Source organism: Mustela erminea, chromosome 13, assembly GCF_009829155.1.
Source record: "Mustela erminea isolate mMusErm1 chromosome 13, mMusErm1.Pri, whole genome shotgun sequence".
NCBI classification, from domain to species: domain Eukaryota; kingdom Metazoa; phylum Chordata; class Mammalia; order Carnivora; family Mustelidae; genus Mustela; species Mustela erminea.
Genome location: NC_045626.1, coordinates 75,184,550 through 75,203,751, shown reverse-complemented (window position 1 = coordinate 75,203,751; position 19,202 = coordinate 75,184,550). Strand labels below are relative to the sequence as shown.

At 51.5% G+C, this 19,202-nt stretch overlaps 1 protein-coding gene across 2 annotated transcripts in view; it reads right to left on the bottom strand.

Annotated features, from left to right (window-relative positions):
* Window positions 1–12,688: 12,688 nt before the first annotated feature.
* SSH1 (slingshot protein phosphatase 1) overlaps window positions 12,689–19,202 on the bottom strand; it is a 60,393-nt gene continuing 53,879 nt past the window's right edge. For both annotated transcript variants that reach the window (XM_032309354.1, XM_032309355.1), the window contains one exon: window positions 12,689–18,811. In XM_032309354.1, the coding sequence (XP_032165245.1) occupies window positions 17,558–18,811 (1,254 nt within the window). In that variant the 3' untranslated portion in view covers window positions 12,689–17,557. The remainder of the gene's footprint in view (window positions 18,812–19,202) is intronic.

Below are 19,202 nucleotides of genomic sequence, written 5' to 3'. Positions count from 1 at the left end.
TTGTGCTCTCTCCCTCACTTGCTCACTCTCTGCCTCTCAAATAAGTAGATAAAATCTTAAAAAAGAAAACAAAAACAAAAACTCAGAGGGGTGAAGGCATTTGATCCATGGCACACATTTGGGATTCAAATTTGGGTTTTGGGTTTTTTTTTTAGGTTTATTTATTTATTTGAGAGAGAGAGAGGGAGAGAGAGAGAGAATGCAAGCAGAGGGGCAGAGGGGCAGAGGGAGAGGGAAAGAATCTCAAGGACATTCCCCGCTGAGCAGGGTGCCCAATGCAGGGCTCCATCTCAGGACCCTGAGATCACAACCTGAGCAGAAATAAAAAACTGGACGCTTAACTGGCTGGGCCACCCAGGTGCCCCAGGGTCTGTCTTATTTGTAATGTGGGCTTATCCGTGGTGCTGTGGGACCTTTTACTATTAACAATTACACTCTCCACAGTGGTTAAACCCATGCCAAGCTCTAGGGCCCATAATGATCCTTTCACATGCCTATCTCCTTTAATCCTCAAATCATGTGAGCAGATACTATTATTATCTTCTCCTTTTTAGAAGAGAAAACAGAGGCTCAGAGAGGTATAGAAACCTGTCCAGTGTCACACAGCTTGTAGGTGGTTATAGCTGGGACTGGAACATGGTATGAACACCACCATCTATGGACTTTTTACTTCATTCGCTGCCTCTGTGAACAACGTCAGGCACAAAGACCATGACTTTCACGCCTTTGAATGTTCTCAACATAGTGTTGTTGAGTGTCTGCGATGCTAAATAAATATTAACCAAACATACTAGTGATTAAATGAATGGAACCCTCAACGTTTCTCCAAGTACCTAAGCAGGTTCCCTGGGTCTGTGCGTAACGGGGGAAAGCTTTAGAGCATGTGAGCCTGAGGAATGGAAGCCGACTTCCTCACCATAATCCTCATTCTGGCTGCATGGCCTCTGATTAAATACTCTTTCATGAGCCAGATGGTTTTGCTGACCCTCCTTGAAAGGTTTCTGAGAATCCAAAGAAAGAAAGGGGCAATTAACTGATAATAGGCTGGGTTTTCTCTGCTGCCGGCTTGGGCTATTTGATGCATTCGCTGGCACATTAACGGGCTGTGACCATCTCTCCCTGGAAATGCCCACAGCCACTAATCAAAAATCAGTCTTCATGAGGGAACAGCGTGGAGATGACTGTTGGTCACGTTTGGGGCTTCCCAAATATACTCCATGTTCCCAGAGCTGATGGGAACTCGTATGGGGAGGTCACTCTAGATCATCAGACCAGTTCCACGTCAGAGCCAGAGCTGACAGTCCAGCAGAATGAAGAGGAAAGGAGAAATGGCATTCTTTGTCATGATTCTTAAAAGTGCTCTGGTCTTCAACTCTTTGTCTCTTAGTTACCTCTGGCTGCAAAATCTATCACCCAAAAGTGTCCTGGCTTAAAACAAAATCATTTATCAGCTCTTGCAGGTTGAGAATTTGGGGGCTGCATAGCCATGTGGTTCTGGGTCAGGTTCTTAGAAGGTTGAAGGCGGAGGCGCCTGGGTGGCTCAGGCGGTTAAGCACCCGACTCTGGGTTTTGGCTCAAGTCATGATCTCAGGGTCGTGAGATTGAGTCCTGTGTTGGGTTCTGTGCTCAATGGGGAGTCTGCTTGAGATTCTCTTCCTCTGCCCCTGCTCTCTCTCTCTCAAATAAATAAATCTTAAAAAAAAAAAAAGATTACAGTCTGCTGAAACCAGGACAGCACTCTGTGGAAGGCTTCACTGAGATCCCACACCCCTTCCAAGTTGCTTCACCCACATGGCTGGTTAGCTGGTGTGGCTGCTGATGCGAGGTGCCTCAGTTTCCCATCACATGTGTACCTCCTCAGGCTGCTGGAGTATCCTCATGGCACAGCAGCTGACTTCCCCAGATGGTGAGATTCAAGAGCCCAAGGCAGAGACTGCAATGCTGTTTAAGATTTAGCTTTGAGAGTCACACACTGTGCAGGCCAGCCCCGATTCCACAGGGCAGGCAACTTCCTGAAGATGTGACTATGAGGCAGTGTGGGGCCCCCGTTGGAGGGAGGCTACCATTTCTGAGAATCAGGTCTAAGGGAAGGATGGCAGGTGCCACAGAGGCATTAGGCAGAAAGGTGTTCCCTGCAGCATTGTTTACAATAGTAGGAAGTTGGAAACAACCCATGCACACGAGGTTCTTCTTCTTCTTTTTAAAGGATTTTATGTATTTATTTGAGAGAGAGCGAGCACACACATGAGCAGGGAAGTGGCAGGAGAGGCAGAAGCAGACTTCCCGCTGAGCAGGGAGCCTGATATGGGACACAATCCCAGGACCCCGGGGTCATGACCCAAGCCAAAGGCGGACGCTTCCCTGACTGAGCCCCCCAGGGGCCCTCTATGTGTCCTCCTATATGAGAAACCACACAATGGAATAATGAATATCTGCATGTTTATGCCCAGAGAAAGAACCAGGAAGACATTGTCAAGACACCACCCTGCTTTGTGCTCTGCTCTGGCTATTCCTGCGGGTGGGCATGTGATGGAGCAGACTAGGTAGCAAATTGAGGCTCAGGACGCCCACATGTAGGACCAGTGAGGGAAGGAAGCTGGCTCTTCATTTATAAATTCATCCTGCCGGCCTGCTCCTCGACACTCCCAGAAAACAGAAGTTGAGCGTTTTAGTTTCTGAAATAGCCCTTTAACCCAGTGGTCTTCCAACTAGAGGCTGAGCAGCTACCTCTAGGATTTGGTTCCAAGTAGCCGACGGCCCAGCGAGGGGCAAACGATTGCTTCTCTGTCCCTTACTCCGATCAGGACACCGAGAGGCTTCTGGAGCACCCAGGGCAAGCAAGGGCCACAGAGATATTACCTTGTCCCATGAATTAGGAACAGATGTTTGTCCCCCTTCCCTCCCCTCCACCAGTTCAGTGAGAAAAGACCGGTCATTTTTCTTGACCCTCAACACTAATTACCCAGGGAGTGCAAAGAAAAGGAGACCATTTCTGGAAGAAATCTATGGCCCCCTCTGTCCCTACTTCCCTGAAGCTCCCAGGACTCAAACAACTTTTTTTTTTTTTTTTTTTTAAAGATTTTATTTATTTGACAGAGAGAAATTACAAGTACACTGAGAGGCAGGCAGAGAGAGAGAGAGAGAAGGAAGCAGGTTCCCTGCTGAGCAGAGAGCCCGATGCGGGACTCAATCCCAGGACCCTGAGATCATGACCTGAGCCGAAGGCAGCGGCTTAACCCACTGAGCCATCCAGGCGCCCCTCAAACAACTTTTAAAGGATGAAAATACAGGGGCACCTGGGTGGCTCAGTGGGTTAAAGCCTCTGCCTTCAGCTCAGGTCATGATCCCAGGGTCCTGGGATCGAGCCCCGCATCGAGCCCCGCATCGGGCTCTCTGCTTGGCGGGGAGCCTGCTTCGTCCTCTCTCCTGTCTCTGCCTGCCTCTCTGCCTACTTGTGATCTCTGTCTGTCAAATAAATAAAATAAAATAAAATAAAATAAAATAAAATAAAATAAAATAAAAAGAATGCAAATACAGTTTCCTTGTCCCCAGCTTAGGGCTGCCTTCTTGCAGCTGTAAACTGAGAACTTTCCCAGGGCCTGGACATCCCTCCGGGAGAAGAGGCTGATGGGGTGAGAGAACTGGATGCCAGCTCTTCCTCCTCCTTGGTTGGGGAGCCAGAGGTGACTAAGAAAAAGAACAAGACTTTCTGCTGTCATTTTAGCACCGTTCGAGCAGTTTGGCAATGAGCACAGGCTTTGGCAAATGAGCAGACCCCGTTTTGATTTCCTTCTCTGCCAAAGAGATGTTGTGTGGCCTTGGGCAAGTCACTCTGCCTCTCTGTGCCTCCAGTTCCTCACCTTTAAAAGGAGAGACTAGGGGTGCCTGGGTGGCTCAGTCGTTGGGCGTCTGCCTTTGGCTCAGGTCATGATCCCAGGGTCCTGGGATTGGGCTGGCATTGGGCTCTCTGCCCAGCAGGAAGCCTGCTTCTCCTTCTCCCATTTCCCCTGCTTGTGTTCACTCTCTCACTGTGTCTTTCTCTGTCAAATAAATAAATAAAACTTAAAAAAAAAAAATGGAGAGATTACGGACGTCTGAGTGCTCAGTGGGTGAAGCCTCTGCCTTCGGCTCAGTCCTGATCCAGGACCCTGGGGAGTCTTCTCCCTTTTCCCTCTGCTGCTCACCCTCACCCGTGCTCTCTCTATCTCTCTCTCACAAATTAGTAAATAAATCTTAAAACCAAACCAAAACAAAAAAACAAAAAGTAAAAGGAGAGAGTAATGGCGTTAGTCTGTCTCATGGCTGCCGTGAGGTTTAAGGAGATCATATTTAAATGCTTAGCAAAGTGTAGGGTATGCAATAAGAGCATAATAAATGGTCGTCAGGGGGCACCTGGGTGGCTCAGTGGGTTAAAGCCTCTGCTTTTAGCTCAGGTCATGATCCCAGGGTTGTGGGATAGAGCCCCACATCTGGCTCTCTGCTCAGCAGGGAGCCTGCTTTCCTTCCCCTCTCTCTGCCTGCCTCTCTGCCTACTCGTGATCTCTGTCAAGTAAATTAAAAAAAAATAATAAATAAATAAATAAATAAATGGTCGTCAGGATCATACTATTGCAAATTCACAAGACTGGCTGCCAGAGCAAGCCCTTCTGGCCTAGATGGAGCCTCTGTGAAATTTGGAGACGCTGAACCACTAAGACCTCAGGCTTCTCTTCTCTCAAGTGCGGATGCATACATAAGACATGCCTGTGCTGCTGAGATGCTGAGACCAGCTGGTGGATCTGGTGTAGACTGTCGAGCAGGTCTCAGACCCTGCCTGTTGAACCTGCCTGTATTAAGTGCACCTGCTCTTTGCCTTGGCCTTTGGCCATGCCCCCCACCCTATCACAGATGGTGCCCCTGGAGGCAGGTAGGCTCGCACGGCCTGCAGCTAGGACCCTTGCCCTGGAGGCTGGAGGGCTCAGGAGGTGTGTGCCATGCCCACTCTCCTCCAGACTATATACTAGGGCCAGGCAGGGAGAAGGGGTGTGGTGCCTGGGGTCGGTGTGTAGCGGTCTGTGAGGAGGTGGAGCCGGCTGGCAGGGGAGCATCCTGTGGGGGGGCAGGTAGAAGACAGGGCTGCCCCTAGTCTACCCATCTGGCTCCCCCCGCCCCCTGGGGCTGCAGAAGCCATCCTGACACCCTTTGGGCACCCCTGAGAGGCTACTGGACCCTCACGGGGAGGAAGGGGAATGGGTGATAGGGCCCCTTCCCACCTGCCCTTGGGGAGCTGCTAATAACACACTAAGTCCAGAGGCGCCTGACCTTGTGTGTTCCTCTCACTTCCCTTTCCCGGGTGTGGGAGGCCAACTAACTCCTGAAACCACGTAACTCACAGTGTGTCCTTGGACTGGTGGCTGTCACTTCCTTCGTTCAACAAACAGATCTGGGGCTGGGGTCAAGAGCCTCCTACTCCACTGTATGCTCAGGCAAGGGACAGTCACCTCTCTGAGCCTCCGTTTCCTCATTTGTAAAATGGGGATGACAATAGCGCTTTCATAGAGTTTTTAGGATTTCATGAGAGAACAAGGCCCTGGGTAAAGGGGGCTGTTCCTATTGCTCTCCACCACCCCCTCCCACCCAACCTCTCTGCTCTAGGGAGACCCCTGCCGGTCGACCCAGAAGCCCAACCCTGCTGGCTGTTTTGGAGAATGGTTAAAGCCACAGCTGGAACCAGCAAGATACAGACTCTGTGACCTTGGACAAGTCACTGGCCCTCTCTGGGCCTCAGTTTCCCCATCTGTGGAAGTCAGGACTTTTATAGGAAAAGCTGAGACAGCAGTGCCTGTACATTTATGGAGCACTTAACTGTATGCTTCACTCTTCACCAACTTCTCTCAATAATTCTAGGGGCCACCCATGTCATCGACAGCCCATTGTCCAGGAAGCAAGGCTCAGGAGGGGTGGAGGGATATGTCCACAGGCACACAGCAGGGAGCAGTGGTGCTAGCTTGAGGCCTGCTTGCCTGTACAAATAACTTGCTCCCCTTGGGGTGCAAGGCCGACTCTGGAGGGGCTTCTATTCCCACTCCAGCCTTCCCCACCTCACTTCCAGCATCTGTGGGGAGGGGCTCTCCCGAAGGAGCCTCTGCCATCCCAGCTCCACTGAACTCAGCACAAAGGTAGTGACAAGGCCAAGGTTCCCTCTCCACCAAGTCACCAGGTCTGATGGAAAAACACCCCAGAGCCGGCCCAGGTGGGGAGGGTGTTCTGGGAGCTGCTTTGGTTCTCTGGGTCCACAGCCAAAGGGCCACAGAAATGATTTTCAGTTTCTCCAGCAATCTGAGCCCCTATCGTGTGCCTGGCATGGAGCAAGGGCCTTGGGTTGGGTAGAAGAGTGGGAGAAGTCACCCCAAATCACAGAAGCCCATGTTTTGGGGGGCTTACCAAGTGGACTCCCCTTTAATCCTCACCACCTTGAGTGATCCGTGCTGTTATGATCCCCAAGTGACAGATCTGGAAAATGAGATCCAGAGAAGGAAAATGACTAAGGCTACTGGGGCCACACAGATAGTCGGTGTTGGATCTCCCACTGGGAACCCTTGCAGCCTGACTCAGGGCCTGAATCACCTCTCTGCGATGCTGTTTGCTGAACACCTACTCTGTACAGTCATTGTAAGTCATCTCCACCCCTCCCCACAGACTGTAACCCTATTTTACAGAGAGGGAAGTGGAGGCTCAGAGGGGTTAGGTAACTGAGCCAAGGTCACACAGCCAGGAAGTGGCAGAGGAAAGATTCAACTGGGTCTGCCTAACTCCCCCAACCTCTCATAACTCCAGAAGGGAAAAGAGACATCATGATCATGATCAATTCTCCATCATTCATCATTTTACTTATGTAACCATTCATTGAACAAGTATTTATTGAGTACCTATTATGTCCGGCACAGAGTGGGCCACAATAAACCCAACCCAGTGCTCAACCTAAGGGACTCACAGTCTTATACATGCCCATGGAGTGCTCAGACTAAACAGCCCTCTCTTCCGGACTTGGGGCCATGCTATTAGGATGGTTTTCTGGAAGAGGTGGGTCTGGAATTCTGTTCCTTTTCTGGCTGGGTGACCTAGGTAAGCCATTCAACTTCTGAGTCTTCATCTGAACAAAGCCGGCAATGTCGCCTGTTACAACTAACTTTACCAAGCTTTCACTGCCGGGCAGAGAAAGTGGGAGGAGGGAAGAACTGTGACGTTATTGAGGTCTAGGCCCTGGGAGGCAACAAGCAGAGAGGGCTGAAAGCCTTGGAAGGCAGGAACACAGGCAAAGGGGTGAGGAGAGCGCAAAGGCCCCAGACAGGGTGTGGCCTCCATGAGTCTAGGGCCAGAACTGTGACCTCAGCTGGACCCCTTGAGGCTTCCAGCAGGAATGAGGTCAGAACTGGAGGCGTGTAGCCTGAAGAGAGGAGGGGACCTGGCGAGGTATTCTAGGATGAAGAGAAGCAGCAGAAGGGTTTGTTGGTGTTGGAAGTTTCTGGGCTTAAAGCTCTAGTGTTGGTGTCACCTAGAGTCAAATCCAGGTCAGACATTGCTTAGTGACCTTAGGCAGGTGATGTCACTCATCTTTGCCTCTGTTTCTTCAGGTAGGAAATGTATTCATACCTGTGTTGCCAGCCTGATGTATGGAATCAGATATTAACAATCATTTTATTTGACAAATGCGTGTATAGCACATTCCTAGGCCTGGTGCCATTCTAAGCCCTTTATGCGTGCCTATTACTCATAAGAGGTGTGTGGCACAGCCAGCAGCAGACTCGTACACCAGGAGGGCCACTACTGTCCCTGTAGACATCATGTGATTTTGATACAATGACTGTGTTTAACTTTCTAATCCCAGAAAATAACAACCAGGAAAGCAAATTCCATTTTGGGAGCCAGATGGGGCCACCTAGGGCAGTTCTGGGAGCCCCGCTGTGAGCTAGACCAGGATAAGAATTCAGATTTGGGGGGCGGGGGACAGTCCTGTTAGGGCTGTGCGCTTGGGATCTTCTCCTGAGACCTCCAGGAAGCACAGCGGGAGTCAGGAACTGCTCCCCATGGGAAACGCGCCGTCCCGGAAGTCTTCCAGACACAGTGTGCGCGTGCACGTGCATGCGCCCGGGAGGTGGGCGGTTTCCAGGAGGTTTCCTAAGTCAGTGTCCAGCGCCAGTCTTGCCCGGTCCTGCGTGCGCTCCACCCCGGCCTCCTGTGCCCCGTGCGGCCGCGCTGCCAGCTGCCGGCCCCAGCCGTCTGTTGTGGCAGATGTTTGGCTGTGCCATGGCAACGCCAGAACAGGATGTGCCTCTGGATCGAAGCAGGGACAAGCCCACGCTCCCAGGCCGCCCACGCCGTTCCCTTCCCCAAAGGCTTATTGCAAAGAACCACTGGGGTCCATGTCGCGGGACGGGCGATGTTTATATCCGGAGAGAGGCAGAGCCCTGGCCCTCTGTCCTCCGAGGCTTCAGGGGCAGGGGCTGGGGGCGATGTGTATGCACAACGCGTTGGAGTCCTCCTCCCCCTTCTCCAGGCAGCTTGGGTTTGCTTCCTTTGGCCCTTCAGAGAGATGCTAAGGCAGTGTGTGGGGGTGGGGGGCGCGGCCCATTAACAGGGTCCGATCTGTGGGTGGGTCTAACCACCGTCTTCCCCACTGTTCCAGCAACTACTCACAGAAGGATTACTTTGTGCCAGGACCTGTTCTAAGTACTTTATGTAACAAATAACACTGAAATTTAGGGGTGCTTGGGTGGCTCAGTTGGTTAAGCGTCTGCCTTTGGCTCCCGTCATGATCTGGGGTCCTGGGATCAACCCCCACATCCCTACTCCGTTGGAAGCCTGCTTCTCCCTCTCCCCTCTCCTCAAATAAATAAATAAAATATTAAAAAAGAAAAAAGAATTATTAGGGATTTCAGAAGAGTGGCAAGCAGAGCATTAGACCAATCGCAGTACCCTGGTAAGTGCAGAGTTCCGCGCAAAGTCTTCGCCCTGTGAAACCAACCCTGGGTGCTGCATCACCAGCCCCCAGATGCTCAGAGGGCAGGCCTGAGCAGCCCAGAGGGGCTCACGGAGCAGGACAGGGAGCCACTGCAGGCTGGGAGCACTCTGTCTGTTCTGGGGCCATGCTAACTCATCAGAGGAGAGCAAAGACCTTCTGGAAAATGCTGTGTTGAGTCCCCCAGAGCCATGAGCCCGGGAACTTACAGGGCAAATTTCAGCTCAGTTACAAAAGCATCCTTTCCATTAAATCTTTACACTTTCCTTTTTCATTACAGAACCCTGTTGCAGAGATGCTGGAAAATAGGTAAGAGGAGGAGAAGACACAAACCTGGAATCCTACCTGTCTGACTCCATTTCTTTTAGCAGGTGGTGTGTTTTCTTCCTGTCCCTTACAGAAGGGCTTGCTGTCAGGACCCCCAGGGATGACAGATGGCCTCCTCTTTGTCTCCAACACCTGGCACATGGCAGGGGAGCCACGAATGGGGTGGGGGTGGAGAATGCCGGAATGGATGGGTGTTATAAAGGGATCTGGCTTGGGTGACCTTTCAGATTTTTCTGGACTCTGAAAAACTCAGGATTCTCAGATTCATAGCTGATGCCCGGTGCTGACCCAAGGTTTGGTCCAATGTGCCAAGCTCTTATTGGGGTCCAGAAGGTGACAGGCTTTTTGCCTCTCTCAGAGAGGGAGTTGGTTTAGGCAATCATGGGTGTCCCCAAACTTTCCAGGCCTTGGTGAACGGAACTAGGACTCACTTTCGGACCGTATTTCCTTCATTTGTTCACTCATTCACAATCATCAAAAATTTATTGAGCACTTACTACATGCTCAACATTGCCCTAAGTGCAGTATGGGCTATTTTCATTGGGGCGAGGATGGCAGGATAGAAAGTATATGATTTTGGAGTTAGGCACCCTGGATTTTTGTCCCTTTCTGGCTATGTGGCTCTGACCCACATTCCCTAACCTCTCCGAGCTTCCACCTCTTTGTTTGTGAAAGGGGGTCAAACCCATTATGAGGACCAACTCGGTAATATATGTGTAACACTTGAAAGTAGTAGATGCTCAGCTTAGGTGACTTCCTTCCTGCCTCCCCCTCCTCCCTACCTGCTGCCAGTACCAACAAGAACGGCCAGCAATATACAGCACAGATGGTGGGCCTGGCTGAAGGCGGTTGCGTGCATTAGCTAATTCTCAAATTCTTGGCTCCACGAGGTAGGTAGCATTGTTCTTAACCTATTTTCACATCCGACTTCCAAACTAGAGAGAGCTCACCACCTCCAACATACCACCTGCAGGAGAATCTGTGTCTTAGCATCAGGGCCTTAGGCCTCCTTTCCTTTGCTGGGAGGCTGCTCCAGTAAACACCAACATTTTATTTGCTGTATCAGTTGATGACAAGAGGACTTTTGAGCTGAAAGGGGACCCTTTACAACTATACTCCAGGATGCACAAGCGGTTTCCCTTTGAAGGCAAACAATGGTGGACAGGATTTGGGAGAGAGACACACACTTTGTGTTGTCCAGATAGCCTTTGGAGCATGATGTGGGTCAGGTTTTTCCAGGGGCTAGAGGCTTCATTCCTGACTCCTGTGTTTTCTTGCTAATACCTATAGGGAGACCAAGATGCATCTTTGGGCTGCTTTTTCTACTTCTGGGGTGGGGACAGCCCTGGGAAAGTTTTCATGTGGGGAGGAAGCCATACCCACTGGCTTCACCACTTCCCAGATGTGACCGTACGCAAACCACTTGCCCTCTGCAGGCCTGTTTCTTCAGCATGAGCTGCAGATCACACCAACAGGGCTGTCTGGGGGACTCGGGGATTCCTGATGGAAAGTGACAGGGACACAGAAGGGCTAGTAGAATCTTCTCCCTTGGGCTAGGGTACAGGATGTGTGGCTGGTGTTTTCTGGGCAGGGCTCACTCAGGATGCTGTTGGCACACATCTTTAGAAAGAGCCTCAGGACCCTGATTCGAATCCTTCTGAAACACCAGTCATTCTCCAAGCCCTGCCTTCTGGAGCCTCCTGCAAGTGCCTCGCCAAAAGGGGCTTCTCCAGGCATCAACACAAGCAAGCAAGGAGTCCTCCTCTACAAAACTACCTGGGATTACACTCAACCTCAGGCTCATTACTCTGAGAACGAAACCAGGGTAAAATCAGCCAATGAGAGGAATGTTCTCCTAGGACCCTGGGTAAGTGGAGTATCTGGTGAGTTTTGGGAACGCCCGGGTTCCATTAGGGGGATGTGGGTGTTGTCTTGAGGAAGCATGTGTGGAATGTGAGCATAGCTAGCAAAGTGGAAGCCTGCCCCATTGCATCACACTCTTATTTTGATGGTTTTTGTGCTTGGCCGTTAGAATTCCCAGGGAATCCATCAGGAGCACACGGAGTGCTGGGCCTCGCTCCCCAGGCTCTGATTCATGTTTGAAGCCTGGAGAGAATTTAGGAGGCATCCCCAGCCTTGCCAATGATGAAGACTGTCCTGAACCATGACCCTCAGGGGTTTGGTTTCACAAACGTCTTGCAGAAAGGACTGCCCTGCAGCGTGCTGACACTAACCACAGGAATCACCCCCTTCCTTAATCTTTTGCTTTGATTTCATACTCCATAAACAATTCCTAACCATAATTTGGCTTCAAATGTTGATTTTGTCTCGAGGACTCAGTGTGCAAGTGAGAGTACTTGGGACTTGCTTGACAGCTTCAAGTCTTGCTCTCAAGTAATCTGTTTGCATTCTGGTTTATTCATCAGTCTCCTGTGAGTCCAGGTGACAGACACAGTAAGCTGAGGTGAATGCAACGAAAGGTTTCTTGGGATCCACAGGCACTGGAATTGAGTGGTCATGCCAAGGTACTTGTGGTCAACAGTAGTGCCCGCCAAACATGTGTGTACGTCACATCTCCCAGTGGTCCTGGCAGCTGGGGTGTGGGAACCACGTGACTAGGTCTCGCCCATTACAGCATAAACACAGGTGTATCACATCTAAAGGCAGTGAAGAGTGAACGTGAGGCCCCATGCTCTTTCCCCTGACTGCACAGCCAGAGCAAAGAACACCAAGATAGCAGGGTTTAAAAATGAGAGTGGCCTTAATAATAATAATAAAAAAATAAAAATAAAAAAATAAACAGAAAAAGAAAAATGAGAGTAGTTCAGCTTCATGAGTCACCAAAGAAGGAGTGCCACCAAAAGGTCCTGACCTGCAGTGCACTGTAGCCTGGGCACGAGAGAAGCCTTTGTTGTGGGCAGCAACTGAGGTACCCTGGGATTCCTGCTTTGGCCACCAGCAATCATTAGCCTCCACAGTCTCCTCTCCCACAGTGTGTGGCTGGACTAGCTCAGGCGGTGGTGCTGAACACACTCTAGCTTTCTGCTTTCATGTAAGAGGTGCCCACCCAGAGCCCAAGTCCCACCCTGGCAGGGATAGGTTTTTTTGGGTATCCAAATGACCACCCACAAGCAGGCCTGCTTCCTTACTCATCAAATCGGGAGGAAAAACAAGACCATTCCTGGAGGAGCTAACATTGGCTTCCTTGGTTCTTTCTTCTGTCTAATGTGTCTGGGTTTTTATACCACTGAGCACAAGGCAGGTGCTCAGTAAAGACTGGCTGTCAGGATGGTGCGGGTATGTTGACTGTCTTGGCAACGACTGAAGCAGCAGCTTCCTTTTGCACGAGTTCACACGCCGTCAGACGTTTATAAAGAACAAGTTTATTTTCATCACAAGAAGCACACAGACTATTACAGTACACACCAACAGAAGTAAAAAAAAAAAAGTGCATTATGCATCTTCTACTGCAAATTCACAGTACAAAAGATACTGCCTTTTAAATATATAATATAAAAAAAAACATGAAGAAAAATAGAATAAAAAAAATCATCAATATCTTAACGCAACACGCTGGAACCCACTGGCAGCTTCTGAAAACCAGAGAACTCATCTTAGCTCCTCATTTCGCAGGGGCTGGTGTCTGTCCCCACATTTGGTGGCAGCAAGCTCAGGACACCAGCAGAGGAGGAAACACAGGGAGGCCTAGGTGGTAACACTTTTCTATTTAAAGAGCACAATTGTGCAATGGGGGGGAAGGGGGACGGTGCCACCCCCTGGCTGGCTAGCGAACCAAATTCTGTGCTTTCCTTGCTACCGTGGAACACACAGTGAGCAAGCGCCAGCCTCACCTGCAGGAACCACCAATGCTCCTGAGACAGTGGTGGAGTGGGGAGGACCCCCCCCCCTGCATAGGACTGCACAGCAGATGAGCACAAGCATGGGGTAGGGCAAGCTCCAGCCCTCACGCCAACCATCGCCAAGGCAAAGGCCCAATCACAGAAGGTGCGAGCTTACCAGTTTCCCATAAATACTCAGTATTTGTAAACTATTATTAAGGCACTCAATTGTAAAACAATAATTACAGTGTCGGAAAAAGGAGGGAGGAAGCAGCCACCTTCTTGTGTGGCAAGGCCAACACAAAGGACAGCAAAGGGGCTGGTTGTAAAGACTCCTGTGGCAGAGATGGACCGAAGCCGGGGCCCGGGGCTAGACAAAAGGGTGTGTGTGTTGGGGGGGTGGTGGTCAATGTCCAGGTCTATGGAGAGTATTGCTGCACATGGCCCCACTCTGTATCGTTCAAGGTGATCCACTTTGTACTCGGGGGACACAGTGTGTGTGTCGATGGGAGAGAAGTGGCCCGTGAGATGGTCTGCTTCAAGTTGCATATATATATGCGTGTATGTATGCAGAGTGAGTTCATACACATAGGTTTTCAGCTGCAGGGCACACAATGAAAAGACCAAGTAGTCAGCACGGGGAGGGGGTGTCAACCAACTCCTTTGTTTGGCATGCAGCGTTGGCAAGAGCCTGCAGGATGGGAGCGGGGCAGGTGCACCCTCACTGTGCCCAGCATCACAAATTCCTTGGCCTGCCTAGCTCTCCTGCCAGAGGTCACGTGGTTGCCCTCACTGGGTCTGGGGAAGCTCTGCTAGGTGGCCAGCCAGAGGAGGGCTGGGTGGAAAGTATTCCAGAACAAAGCGTTTCTGGTCAACAGAGAGCACGTCTTTCTTCAGACACCCTGGGTAAGGTTGTTTGTGTGACCTTGCCTAAATGATGCATCACTTCTTCTCACTGGGGAGAAATGGCCCCAGGGGAGGAGGAGGAGTCCTGAATCTTTTGGGTTCTGGCCCGTGTGGAGACAAGAGCGCCCAAGGACAGGGCCGGCCTCAAGATGCTAATTCTATTGTGACTTTGGCTCCACCCTGTATCATCCTCTGGGCTTATATAGGAGAGAAAAGGCTTTCGAATGAGATGGAATGGTTTTTGGCTAGAGGGGTGGGGGGACACAGAAGGGAAGGCTGGACGGTGCGGCCACCGTGAGCAGCTGGTGAGTGATCTCACACATGACAAATGGGTGTCACTGCCCAGGAGCGTGCAGTTCGGCACCTAGAGGTCAGCATGGGTCCCCTCGAAGAGATCAAAGAAACAGGGAATGCCAAGAGCAAGAAGCCTTGTGCTTAAGTTCTTCAGCATCGCTCTGACCCCCAAAAGTAGCTCCAAGGCAAAGAAACCGGAATGGGCATTATCGAATCATGATCAGAGGGCAGTGTGGTTCCTCCTCTCCCCAGATCCAGGTTCCCCCTCATACGTAACAAAGCTTGACAAGCAGCAGCCCCCACCCCACCTGGACTGAAGCAAGTTGAAGATCTAGGGAAGTTGAGTCTAACTTGCAGCATGTCGCACGAGTTACAGTGAGAGAGACAGAGGTGAGGCGGCACAAGAGAGGCAGTTCAAGACTCAGGGAGATCATCCAGCGGATCTCGAAAACTTCCGTTCTCTATTTTAACAAGGACATTCCCTGAAGATGGTGGTCATCAGGATCAATGACTTTCAAAGCAGAAACTCCCTGCCTCCCGCGTGGACCTCCCACGTTCAGCATGTTCGCCATCAGCAAGATCCCAGGCAGACGGAACGCTGGTCCAGATGTGGCGTAGCTTACAGCACAGGCTTTCTTTTCAAAGGTCAGGGTGAGTCTGTTTGCCAGGGTGCCCCTGAGCCTGGAAGAGCGCTCTTGGTGATGTGGGTCTTGGAGAAAAGTCCGTATCCTTTCCTCCCGGCCAGAGTGCTAGCCATCCAATCAAGAACACCCCCATTTAGCTTTGATGATGGGGCCCTGGGCCCTGGTCTGTGTAGACCTGACATACAAGCCGTGCTTGTGCAAACAACAGGGTCGCCAAAAGCCAAATTTGTAATTCTCCTTCTACGCTTTCAAAATTAAAGTTTGCAAAAATATATTGTTCCCACACACCAGACACATGAGGTTAGAAGAGCAACGTAAGCCTGTCAAGCATCAAATCTAAAGGAACGTTTGACACAAAAATGGAGCCACAATGCGAAGTTTCATTTGGCAAAACATATACTGAACTCGGTATGTTTTTTGAGAATGATCTTTCTTTTGGCTGGGGGCAGGAAGCAAGAGGGGAACCCAACAGGGATTCTAAGAAGTAGTAGATAATCACCCTTTAAGGTGATTTTGAATGACAGGGGTGGGAAAACAAATTCCTATCAAATAACATTATGATTTAAAAAACAAAACAAAAATCAACAACATTGGTGAGGAAAAGTTCCTGGAGAGGGTGTTTCTGCACAAACTCCACCACTAGCTGAAACGTGGACCACCACCACCCCCTGCCCCCCGCCCCATCTGCCCTCGTTCCTGAAAACCCTGCCTGTGGTGCCCTAACCCTAACCCAGATCTGACCACTGTAAGATCCGAGATGGCAGCTCCTTCAGCCACTTTTGGAGAGTGGTCAGCGCCAAGGGCTTCTAGTTTGACTGAATAAATCCAGCGGACGGCTGAGTGCACATCATACTTTGGGCAACTATCGGCCAGCACCTCCGGGCCAACCCCTACCCTGCGGGACAGCACATGGGGGTTGGGCGGGCAAGGTCTGGGTCAGGAGAAGACAAGGCCTGGGCCTGAGGTGTCCAAGGGGCAGGGCAGGCCTTCGAATTTGGCAGTTTCTTTCTGGAGGGCCCTGGGCAGCCCTGTGTTGTGGAACCAAGAGTTAGCGAACCTTTTCTCTAAAGGGCTGGATCGGGAGTATCTCAGCCTGTGCAGGCTACACGGTCCCTGCTGCATATTAGATTGTTGTTTTTAACAAGTCCTTAAAAATATAAAAGCTTCTTAGCTCAAGGGTCTGTTACCAGAGTTTGCGGACTCCCTGGATGAAACCTTTCTGTCTTACTACCAAGCATCTTTTATTTTTCTCCCTCTCTCTCTCCAAAATGCTTTCAACAGCCTGTCTTACTGACCAACACCAGCAGACTCCCTCCATCCATGCCCGGATCCCGTGGCTACGTGATGGGTGCAGCTCACCTGATTCTGAAAGGGGCCCCCCAGACCCCCGGCCAGGAGTACAGAGCCCTCTTCCACTCTGTCCTCACTGCCAGGAAGGGCGAGAGACATGGAGCAGTACGTCATCAAAGGAAGCGGTGACTGTAAACATCTATGAAGCTTTTCAATGGTCTCATTTCTCCGAGAAGCTGTGGCAGGGCTATTCCGAGAGAGGGGCCAGCAGAGCGGCTCATGACTGCTTAGAGCCCCCTTTCCTCCCTGAACCTGTTCCTGTAACCTCAAGTGCCCAAGTGCTCCTGGCAGGACAATCCCTGTCTCAGACCCACCACCCCCGCCACACACACTCGAGCTCTCTCAAAGCCTCAAGGCAACCACATCGGGTTGAGCAGCAGAGGAGACGCAGTGATGCTCTGTGGGTCCTTCTCCCCAGACTGGGGGCAACTTACACGTCACCATTAGCAATGACTGAGGACGTCACATATACACATCCCCTCCTCACCCCAGTACTGGCCGGACGCACGCCACTCTGCTGGGACCACACACCAGGACAAGGAACTCAGCTGCACCGATCATCTCCACGCACCACAGGGTTGGTCCAACAACAGCATTCGACAGCCTGTTCTGACTTTACCTAGCGGTGTTGCGCGTAGTCAACTTAGGACTTTTTTGGGGGTCCCCAGCGAAAAAGTAAGAATTAAAAAAAAAATCTTTTTTGGAAAAACCTTTTCTGACACAGCATTATTCCCTGGAAAGAGCCTTGGTCACGACTATATTTTAAAAAATAAAAAGCACAGCAAGAACAGAGGTAGGACTTCATACTGCCATCCAAGGGCTTCCCTGTGAGGGCCTGAATGAGCTAGGAATGTGCGCCGTGGTCGTGGAGCCTTCACGGTGCACACGCAGTGTTTGGGGAGTGTGTGCATGTCTGTGTATGCTCTTTTTAAAAACAGGATTCTTCCTGAAAACACAGGGCTTGGGGAGCAGAGTTCTATATCTACTGGCCAATGGCTTCTGGCTCTCCCGGGCCACCTGACTGGCACCCCCCCTTCTCCTTGTGCTGGGTTCTTCTTTTTCCTCTCCTCCTCTCTGCAGCAAGAGCAGGAAGAGTTAGAATGTCACTTGTTTAGGAGACATCACAGCCGAAACCCACAGTGAGACACAGGGAGGGACCGGTGGAAACGCACATCCGAGTAAATACAGCAAGAGGCCGGTCAGCTTCTGCTTGTCCACGAGGGGCTTCTCAAGTGTTCTGAAGCAGGTTTCCCTGATGGCCGAGAGGTCGCAGCTGGGTTCCTTGGGGCTACCTGGGGCTCACGCAAGAAGGAAGACTCGCTCCACTGGGCGTCCCGGGAGTCGGTGAGGGTGGACGCATCTGGCTCACTGGACAGGTCTTCTGTTGAGAAGTTGAGACTTCCGAGCTTGGCCAGAGAGTGTGAGCGTTTCAGTGGGGATGAGACGGTGAGGCCCGCCAGCCGGAGCCGGGTCTCGATCTCCTGCGTCCGCTGCTTCACCAGGCCCGGCTTGCCTCGGACGCTGTGGATGCTGTCGCTGCTGGAGCTCCGCGTCAGGTTGGAGCTCATTGAGGACGACGTGGGGGTGTAGCAGATGGTCTTCAGGAAGTCTTTTGAGAAGTGACTGGTGTGATCCAGGCGGCAGAGGAAGGGACCGGGGCTCTTGGGTGGGGCGACTTCAAATGGAGTGGGGATGGCCTCTGACTTCTCATCACTCCCCGAGAGGCTGGGCAGAGCTGGGGGCCCCAGCGGAGGGACAGGAGCCAGATCAGGGTTCTCCTCAGGGATGCTGGTTTCTAACCTGCTGGCGGGGCCATCCCTGCAGGGAGACACAGGGTCTGCGGGCGTGCCCTTCAGCCTCTCCAGTTCTTTGGTGTGCTTTCGGACCAAGCCCGCCTTTTGCAGCTGAATGATGGATTCCTGGTGCTGCATCAGGTAGCTGTTGCTTGTCGGCTTCTCGGATTCTTTGCTGAACAGAAGCCGCAGGTCCTTGGCAGGTTTCGGGTCTTTCTTGGGTGGTGAGTCATCCTTCGCTATGTCCATGCTTGGAGGATTCTTATCACAGTGAGAATTCTTCAAAAGGGGGGACTTTGGCAGGACTTTTTGGGTTTCTCTGGAAGGTTCCAGAAGGCTAGCTGGTATTTCTGGGGCAGCTGCGGCCCCGGAGCCACCGATGTCTGACCTCCTTGAGCCTGCTGGTGGTAGGAATGGGGGACTTTCGCTGGGGCCAGAGGCCAGTTTCTCTAAAGCTCGGGACCTGCTGGATGTGTGGGCCACAGGGGAGGATGTGAGGTGCGGCAGGAAGGTTGGCTGGGTACAGATGGCAGGAGCTCCGGGGTTCTCACCCCGCTCCCTGAAGGCCTCGGGAGCCCCGCTGGCTATAGGGTACACGCAGTCAGCACAGGACTTGTAGGAAGGCTTCACCTTGTTAAGGATCCCAAATATAGCATCGTGCTGAAAGGGGATAAGAACATCGTGAGTATACAACAGCGAGCCGGAGGCCACAAAATACGAGGAGGGGCTGGAGTGGGGCTGGGCAGGCACTGCAGAGGCAGTGCCCCTCGTTCAGTTAACGCAGCAACGCAGGCCTCTTGGAACCCACCAGGGCGTATACAGTGGTGGTTACAGGGCTGAACCCAACTTTCCAGAGGCTACAGGACTACGATCCTGGGCAAATCTCTGGCCACACAACCAGCACAGCATGGTCAGGAGCAGAGCCCTCTCAAACCCACCTTCACCATTGCACGCCTCTCCTTTCCTGTCCCTTTTAGAAAGAATCTGTGCTTGGGGAATATGTAGTCTGGAAACAGGGCTCTTCCCTTTTAGCATGAACACAGTGTGACTC